We start from the raw sequence: 9,686 nt of genomic DNA, 5'->3' as shown, positions 1-9,686 counted from the left end.
GTGTAAACCCCCCCCCCCCCCCCCCCCCCCCCAAAAAAAAAAAAAACAACAACAAAAAAAAAACAGTCTTTCTCTTAGAAAAAGAAAACAACCCAAACCTAACTGGCAAAATCGGCCTGGTACTAAAACAAAACCCAAAAATCTGCCAGAAAAATCGCAAGAAAAATGTCTTGCTTTCAGGTGAAATAACATGCTGTAGGGGTTAGAACCTGCTATGCAATGCTGCTGCAGTCACTGATTCTGGCTTTAATTAATAACTGATGCTTCCATATTTGTACATGCTGCTCAACCCTTTAAGGTTTAAGGTTTAGGGCAGTGTTGCTGTGTGTTCACATTGTCGACTCTTGAAGTCGACGTCGTTGCTCTCGAACTGCATTTTGTCTTCAGGGAGAGATTGATTGTCCTCGAAGCTTGTTCTTCAGGTTAAGATGTACATGGAGTGATGCTGTGTAATATTCAGCCAAAACACAACTGGATGCGGTTCCAATTAAGTTAAGCTATCATTTTGCTCCGGCCACTGTGCTTGTGGAGGACGTTGATCCAGTTCCGTAGCCACCTGTACTAACACACTAAAACATTTATTTAATATCATTTTCATCACTACTCACTAACACTTTCATTCTCTGATTCAGTAAAAACACCACTTTTCCACATTTAACACCCCTCTTCTCATTATTCATCCCACACAAATCAGCCTCTTTTCTTTGTTGACATCTTTCTTTCTCTTAAACAACACATACTCCATCCATTTGGAGTTTTCAACCAGACCACCTCCAGGGACACAACCTCCTCACAGCTCCTGAGCTCAGCCCCCATTGCAGGCGGGCGTCCCCTCTGCAGCCTTTGCTTCGGTACAAAGTGCTAAAACCCATAAACCCAAGGACAGAAGAGTCCTTCCCACGACAGTCCTTAATTTAGGCATCGTATTTTGAGGTTTTCCCTTTCCGTGGTCCGCTTGAAAACTCCCCCCAAATCAAAAACAGCTCACCGTTGCAGATTCTTTTGCCCACTTCTTTCCTCATAGTTTACTAATTTCCTGCATGTGTGAGTCGCTGAAGGTCTCTCGCGGTTCCCCCTTTTTTGAAAACAAAAACTGTTCTATTTTCATTCATTTTATAAATCATATTTTTTAATTATTTTTTTTGTCTTTAAATATAAAACTCAGTTGTGTTGATTTATGACTGTATTTATATGATAACCTGCCTGAGGTTGTCCTACTTTGTCTGTATATCTGTAATAAGGTTTTAGTGAGTCTGTTTACTCTCTCACATTTTAAATGTCCACAAAAACTTCTTTTACACACATTAAATGAAACTTTGAGTATTTATTTATTATTTGCAGTCATTTGCTGCGCACATTCATACATTCAATCCTTTTTACAAATCATTCATCTGATTGAACAAAACTGATTACAAACAAGTTGAGCAGTTTCATAACTCACACAGACCTTCATGTTTAAAGATAAAAGATATATATCTTTATATTCTATTATCAATAAATCTATTCTCTGCTTCAGTCTGCTTTAACCACAAAAACAACAGTTTGTCTTCCCTTGTCTCCAAATAAAATCAATAAAAGAGATGAAATCCAGCCTTAAGACTAACAATAAAAACTACATAAAGTGTTTAAATGAAATGAATAAAGCAGGAAACCGCAGCAGCTTTCATCTCTTTGGCTCCAGGAAAACTAAAGCAAACATCTCAATGATTGAAACAAAGATAAGTCACCGCAGGGAATAAAACGCTCGACAGATCGTGAAGGTCTGGGTGTGTTGCTCAAATATTGTTCACTGGTTTTTTTTTCTGCTGTTCATAAACATCCGAAATCAGAACTATAAACTGGCATCTCTCATCATTTTAAGGTGATTACATGCAGTCAAATTAACAACAGGACAAAATGATCTGATTTATTTTCTCTCTGATTCTTTAGTTTAAACTACCAAAGCAGTTAAACAGCAAGAACATCTTTGTCCTAGATGTTATTTTTAGATGTTAAATTAAAATAAAAACAAACTCTGATTTAGTCTGAAGCTTTATTTGAGAGAAACTCCATCCCTCCTAACAGATTAAGAAGGAAATTTACATCTGTTTGTGATCAAGAACATTTTAAACTTATATCTTTCAAACCTCTGAAACCATCGAAATTCTATAGAGAAATCATCTGTTTTACTGCAGGTTTGGACTGAACCTCCTGATCTGGTCTCACTTTGTCAAATTAGAGGAGCAACCTCAGACCTCCCTGTTGTTCTATTCAGATCTAGTTGTGACAGTTGTTTGGGTAAAGTTTAGTTTTAAGAAAATTTTTAACCTCTTCTTTGGATACAACCTCAAAATCAGGAATGTAACATCCCTTCTGGAAATTCGCTGAAATACTCCAATCTGATCTCAAGAGCCACAAATTGAAGTGTGGTAGTCCAACATTTAGTTTTAGATGCAGAAAAGGTTGAAGAAGACTTGTAGCAGCCTTTTTATGAGGTGGTCTCAGACATACTCAGATCTGGTTCTCATGGAGTCAGGTTCTAGCTTTGTCAGGACCGGAGGGACATCAACGGGTCTGTTACTGTTTAACTTCTGCACATAAAAACAGGAAATTAGCAGCAGCATTCCTGCAGCTAGATGAAGGACGCCGGCCGTCCAACCACAGAACAGAGCATCCCCAAATTCCCATCGTGGGACCATGTCAGGCACTGACTCATCGAAGAACTGTTCGACCGTCACATGGGCGATGTAGGAAACTGGGATGAGGCCCAGGATCCCTGCCACCAGCCACAATGCCCCACTGGTTGCCTTCAGGGCCCTCTTACAGCTCACGTCCTCCAACTGTTGCCGGCAGCCGTTGACAAGGTGGAGGCTGGGTATGGCAAGCAAAAGCCCCAGCATTCCTACCCCTAGCGCTGTGCACATGAGGATCCGGGCTAGCTTGATCTCTGGTCGCAGCCCCAGCAGACTGTCATAGGGCCTACACTCCAGTGTTCCCTGCTGATTGAGCACGCAGGTCTCCCAGAGGCCCACCCCAAGAGTCTCTGTGACCAGCAAGTTGGACAGTGTGAGCCATGAGGACATCAGGGTGGTGGCCAGAGAGCAGAGCCAGGCCCCCGCTGAGATCAGAACCCCCACCAGCTCCAGAACACTGATGATAGGGTCCATGATGGTGATGTTGTGGCTTTCAGAGAGTGCTGGTCTTTACCTTGCTGCTGTCAGGAGGTGGGCCAGCTCGCACATCACTGTTCCCAGAGAGACACACTGCAGTCAGGCCCAGTCAGGAGGGTTATCACCCTCCTCTCAAGGCAGAGGCAGAATGTGATTGGTTGACTGGAAACAACAGCATCGCTGTGAGGTCGCCTGTAGACAGGATGTTATGAAAGGCGTTTGAAGTCAGCGATGTCACTTGTTCTGCCTCCCTGCTGCCTTCCTCCTTCCCCCCTCCTCTCTATTTTACACAGCGTCTGTTTGGTCTTCGTTCAGCTGATTGAGATATATCAAAAGGAAACATGCACACACTCCTCCCCACCATTACAGAAACCTGAGTGAGTGAGTGAGTGTGTAATGCAGCATGAATGCAGATGTTCATTGAGAATTTTAACATTTCTAGGCAGGTTACTTCCCCTAGATTCACAACAGCAGTTTGAGAGCTTAATGTTTGATTGGTTAATGATTTTTTTTAAAAATTTCTGACTTAACATTTAAACCTTTAAATAATCTGAGTCTCTGTAATTCAGAAAAATTCAGAAAACACTCAGTTTTACTATAACTTTTTATTCTTAAAGTGTGTCGTTAACCAAACTCCATGAAGGTCAAATAGAAGATCTGCAACTGTCATTCAGAACCCTACAGTCAGAAGTTTTATTCAGATTTGCTGCACTGCTCAGTTTATTTATTTATTTAAGACCTCACATGTAGTCATGCTGCAGTACAGCTATAGAAACATTTCTCCATATTTCCTCCTGAAATACTTTCAACCTATAGATAATGTGCAGGCTTTTGGAGTTTCTGTTCACCAACACAAAACAAGAAATTTTGAAGTATTTTGTGTTGAAAAAACAATTTATTCACATTCACTGTAGGAAACAAAACTTGCAAGAACTGTGTTTTTAATAATGGAGTTCTATGAGGTTTTCATGTGACTTAGAAAGTTAAAAATACTCAGCAGAGTCTGATTGATCATTCAGTCTCATATTTAGATTCTTTGTGGAGACATTTCAGTGTTTAAGAGTCTGTTGATCAGGTGAGCAGCAGGATGCTCACAGTGAGAGCATCAATACCTAAAACTCTTTAATTATCACTCTCTGTGTTCCTTTCTGGTAATGTGTAACAGGACTATATTTTTGAATGGAGCTTGACTGGATAATGGTCAGCTCATATTTTCCGTAGGCTGTTTAATCAGTAACCTGACTTCATACCAGACTCCATTTGAAAATCACATAATTTGAAGATAACCTGCAGCACAGTTACATCTCAGTGCAGAACTTAAATTAGAAAAAGAAAGAATGTTTTCTGAGCTTCAGTGTTGCTGTTTGCTGGCCTGATGATGCCTCCAGTTGGACATTAGCAGAAACTGCACATCAAATTTTTGTTAGATTTTACAGGCTGTGTTCTGCTGTGAAAAATAGTAAATCACATAATAAATTGCACATCATCATGTTTATATGGCCTGTATTTGTATTTGTATAGTGCTTTTACTAGTCCCCCCTAGGGACCCCAAAGCACTTTACACACCCAGTCATCCACCCATTCACACACACATTCACACACTGGTGGAGGCAAGCTACAGTTGTAGCCACAGCTGCCCTGGGGCAGACTGACAGAAGCGAGGCTGCCATATCGCGCCATCAGCCCTTCTGGCCAACACCAGTAGGCGGTAGGTGAAGTGTCTTGCCCAAGGACACAACGACCGAGACCGAACTATATATCATAGTTAAGCCAAATGTATCTAAATGCTGGCCTGATCAAATTCTTAAAGTTCTATACCAAGGTTATTAAAGTTAAATAAAACAAAAAAACAGAACTAGCTGTATTATAACTAGTGTTGGTCAAGTTACTTGAAAAAATTAATCAGTAACTAATTACTGATTACTTCCCCAAAAAAGTAATCCCGTTACTTTACTGATTACTTTTGAAACAAAGTAATGTTTTTGTCACTTTTTATGAAATCAAACTCAAAGTAAGGTCAGTACTTCCACGCTTTAAACGCTGCACGCTCATAGTCTGTCCCGCACTCGATATATGATCCATTGTTGATCTGCACACAGCTGTTGTCACAAACGTCGCACTCGCTTACGTCACTGTCATGAGACATTCTCGCAAAAAAATCACGGTTTTAGTAACTCAGTAACGCAGCGTTCCTACGGAAAACGGTAATCTAATTACTGTTTTTACAATAGTAATCCCTTACTCGTTACTTGAAAAAAGTAATCAGATTACAGTAACGCGTGTAACGCATTACTGCCCATCTCTGATTATAACTAAGTAATATAAAACTAACTAACTAATAACATAAAATAAAATTATGACAAATAAAACTGACTGATACACTTTTGTTACCTCGCTCACTGTTCAGAAACATTTCTACTCTGTAGAAATCCAATGTTTTGCAACTCTTCCAAGTTCAGTCTCGTGTCCCATGTTAGTGTTTTCAGTTTCTTTCCCAGCTGTGTTCTCCATGTGTTTCTACTTCCCTCGTTACTCCCTTGTGCTTTTAAGCCCTGTGTTTTTCTCTGCCCGTTGTTGTGTCTTCCCTCATAGCTGTGAGGTTTCAGTCTGCTCCTTTTTCCCTTGTAACTTAATTTTAGTTGATTCGGTGCTATCTTGTTTTTTTAATATAGGGCTGTTTTAATTTTTTTGTATTCTCTGGGGTTTTTTTGTTTGGTTTTGGGATTTTTTTTTGTTGTTGTTGTTGTTTTTTGCTGCTCTATTTGATTGATTGATCACTGTACAGCACTTTAGTCCAGTGCTGAGTATTTTAAAGTGCTTCATAAATAAAGTTGGATTGGATAGTTTAAATTTTTCCAGTATAGGTTTCTGTTTTGTAGTGCTCTGTTTTTGTTTTCCAGCAAAATAAAGCTTTTGTTAAGACTTTTGAGTTTATCCTCATGTGTATCCAATACTGCATTTGATCCTCATCCTGCCTGCCACAGCATTATATGGTAGTTCAGATCACCTCTCTGTGTCATGCAGAGTTATTACAGTGAACTAAAACTGAGCTCAAAGGTAAACAATGTAAAACATATCTTCATTATGAGAATCTGCCCCAGATAAAAACCTTCCATAATATTATGATCAAAACACTGAAACTAAACTCACCCTGTAAACTGTCAGCTTTCAAACTTTCAAACTCAATAAAAAATGACACCTGCAGTATTTTTAGCACAGAACTATTTCACATTTCCCATCTTGTCTCCCAGATGAATATGATCAATGTGAGCTGTGTAATCTCAGGTCTGGAGCTCACTCACCTCACAGTCATGGAGGAGCTGATGGTGCCATGGTCCTGGCTCTGTGCTCCTTGTTTCCCTAGTTAAAATGGTAAAATGGCCTGCATTTGTATAGCGCTTTTCTAGTCCCTAAGGACCCCAAAGCACTTCACACTACATTCAGTCATTCACCCATTCACACACACATTCACACACTGGCGATGGCAAGCTACATTGTAGCCACAGCTGCCCTGGGGCGCACTGACAGAGGCGAGGCTGCCGGACACTGGCGCCACCAGGCCCTCTGACCACCACCAGTAGGCAAACATGGGGTTAGTATCTTGCCCAAGGATATTTGGCATGCAGCCAGGAGGCAGCCTGGGATCGAACCACCGACTTTCTGATTAGTGGCTGACCTGCTTTGCCACCTGAGCTACAGCCACCCCTACTCCTAGTTCCTAGTTTTGGTTTAGTTTTCTTGTATTTAGTTTTCAAGAGTTATTTTTTTGTACATTGAATAAAGCTGCCTCTTTTAGTTCATTATGTCATGTTTGGGTCCTAGCTCTGCCTGCCACAAATGAAGTTCAGCTTAAGTAACATGTTGGTGGAGGCATTAGATTATTGTTTAAAACAAAGAAAGACATCCATCAGAATATCACCAGAAGACCCCTGAGTGAATAAGAAATCAGACTCTATGATCAAACTCAGTCCAGGACTTGGAGTTTGTGCAGCTGTGGGATCATTATGTGTAGAATACTGCCCATCAGACCGAGTGACTGCACAGAAGGGTCAGGGTTAGATACACCCCTAACCCTTGTTGATGATCTCTTACAAAGCGGTTGAATTGGACACCGCACTGGGTGGAAAAGAATATCAAGAAGTATGAATTTTTGTCTGAAAAGAATCATGGCAGCAGCAGAAATACTGAATGGATAAAAGGAGCACAAAGAATTTGGAAAATAAAGATTAAGATTAATCAATTAGTATTATAAATATTAATTAGTGAACGGACGGACGGAAGTGAGGTAAGTGACGGAAGTGATGTTGTAGGTGACGTCAGACGCCGGAGATTTTGGCGGAGAAAAAGCAAATGGTAGCATAGAGTTTAACAAAGGTTTTTCCAAGCTTCAGTATTACCAAATATACTAATCAATTGTCATATAACTAACAACATCTGTTTTATCATCTCTTAACACCCTGGAGGACAACGGGGAGAGTTTAGACGCTCTCCAAGATTACATCGACCGCTGTTTTCAAGATTTAGCAATGCATAAGGCCCAGAGTGCATCTTCCCCGGCCAAAATCGAGACGCCGTCATCGAAGAGAAGTCGCCAGGCAGACTCCCCCGGTACAACATCGCCTGCCGGCAAAGACATCGCAGAAATCCTGGAGTCAATCGACAAGCGATTGTCCAGTTTCGATGCGAGGCTGTCCCTGGTGGAGATCTTACACCGGGAATTTAAATCTCTGAGAGAATCCCTGGAATTCAGCCAGCGGCAGGTGGAAACGCTTGCCGCTGAAAATGCCACGCTACGGGAGTCGGTTAAATCTCTCACCGATAACGTGACCCAGCTAAACATTGAAAATAAAAAAATAAAAGAGTCCGTTATCGATCTACAAGCCCGTAGCATGAGAGATAATCTTGTGTTTTCTGGTATTCCAGAAACTGCCGGAGAGGACGCAGAGGCAACGGTGAAAAGCTTCATTAAAATCCACCTGAAGCTGCCGGAGGACACCGTAAAGAACATCGACTTCGATAGAGTACATCGCTTGGGGGGCGCGCGGTCGCGGACCGGGAGACCACGGCCTATTGTGGCCAAATTCAGTCAATTCAAACAGAAGGAACAGGTGAAGAGTCGCGGCAGAGAGCTGAAAGGAACGGACTTCAGCGTGAACGACCAGTTCCCCAAAGAGATCCTGGAACGACGCAAGGTCCTGTTCCCAGTCCGACGTAGCTTTATCCAGAAAGGCTCCCGTGCTGTCATCGCTGTGGACCGGCTCTACGTGGACGGACAGCTGTACCGCGACCCCGGCACCACACCGTGGTTATACTGACTGCACTCCAGATAAGAACCCGCTACACTCTTTTCTTATTCATTCACACTTTCTCCTTTAAAATGTGTTTAACCTAGTAATATCAGTAGGATGTCATAGCAGATATAACACCGTCACCCTCCGTCATTGCTTTAATTGGAATGTTTCCGTTTCGTTTCCTTTTTTTTGTTGTCGCTCACAGTTCATGTGGTTTCTTTCTTTCTCTTGTCTTTCACTGCTGTGGTCACCTACTTCCCCACTCACCTACAAACAACACCCTCTATTTCTCCATATTTTCACAACACGATCACGCAAACACATCAGCTCAACGGCAGCACATTCACAACAGCCTCACAGCACGCACAGACTTGCAGGACACATAAGCAAGCCACGCTTGTTCATATTAGTGAATATTCACACACACATAGTCAGACTTATGGAGTCTCTCACCACACTTCTTTTTCTCTTTCTATTTATAAACAAGGGATGTTTCCATATTCTCTCCACCTGTCTAAACGAAACACCCAGCATACATCATTAAACATACACGCACAATTAAGGGCATGCTGAGGTTTGTCACATGGAATGTAAATGGAGCTGGCACCAGAGGAAAGAGGTTAAAAATATTTAACCAGCTTAAAAAACTACAGGCAGATGTTGTTTTATTACAAGAAACTCACAAACCTGTCACAGGTTTAAATGAACTTAAAACACCTGAGTTTCCTAACGTGTTTGCAGCCGGTTATAATTCTAGACAACGGGGAGTAGCAATTTTAATACATAAAAATGTTAATTTTACAGTACTCGATACAGTTATAGATCCAGAGGGTAGATTTCTAATTATTAAACTATCAATATTGAACAAAAAACTATGTATTGTTAGTATATATGGTCCAAATGTTGATGAACCCTCATTCTTCCACGGTTTTTTTAGTGCACTCTCTGAACACCTTGATTGCACACTCATTCTTGGCGGTGACCTCAACCTTGGACTAAATGAAGAAATGGATAGGCTCAACACAACAGGAACTCAGCGTAATTGGCAGTCCACAAATATAATCAAACAGTATATGAACGACTTTGGTCTTTGCGACGCATGGCGCTCTCTTCACCCCACCAGTAAGGAATATACTTTTTTCTCGCATGTTCATCACTCTTACTCTCGTCTGGATTATTTTTTGGTCAGCAGCTCACTGCTGTGTGACATTTCAGACACTGAGATTCATCCTATAGCTGTCAGCGA

The 9,686-nt window shown here is 41.3% G+C and overlaps 1 protein-coding gene across 1 annotated transcript; it reads right to left on the bottom strand.

Annotated features, from left to right (window-relative positions):
- Positions 1 to 1,315: 1,315 nt before the first annotated feature.
- On the bottom strand, positions 1,316 to 3,336 carry LOC147301551 (claudin-24-like). The gene has a single exon (XM_086282582.1). The coding sequence runs from the start codon at positions 3,144 to 3,146 to the stop codon at positions 2,481 to 2,483; it is 666 nt and encodes a 221-aa protein (XP_086138708.1). The 5' UTR covers positions 3,147 to 3,336; the 3' UTR covers positions 1,316 to 2,480.
- Between the last annotated feature and the right edge of the window lie 6,350 nt (positions 3,337 to 9,686).

This window comes from Aulonocara sp. 'chitande type north' Nkhata Bay, linkage group LG23, assembly GCF_057382095.1.
Source record: "Aulonocara sp. 'chitande type north' Nkhata Bay isolate Kocher_YH1m ecotype deep benthic linkage group LG23, A_spYH_male_GT1.1, whole genome shotgun sequence".
Taxonomy (NCBI): Eukaryota; Metazoa; Chordata; class Actinopteri; order Cichliformes; family Cichlidae; genus Aulonocara; species Aulonocara sp. 'chitande type north' Nkhata Bay.
The sequence above is the reverse complement of the archived record's forward strand: the minus strand, read 5'-3'. Positions and strand labels throughout refer to the sequence as shown.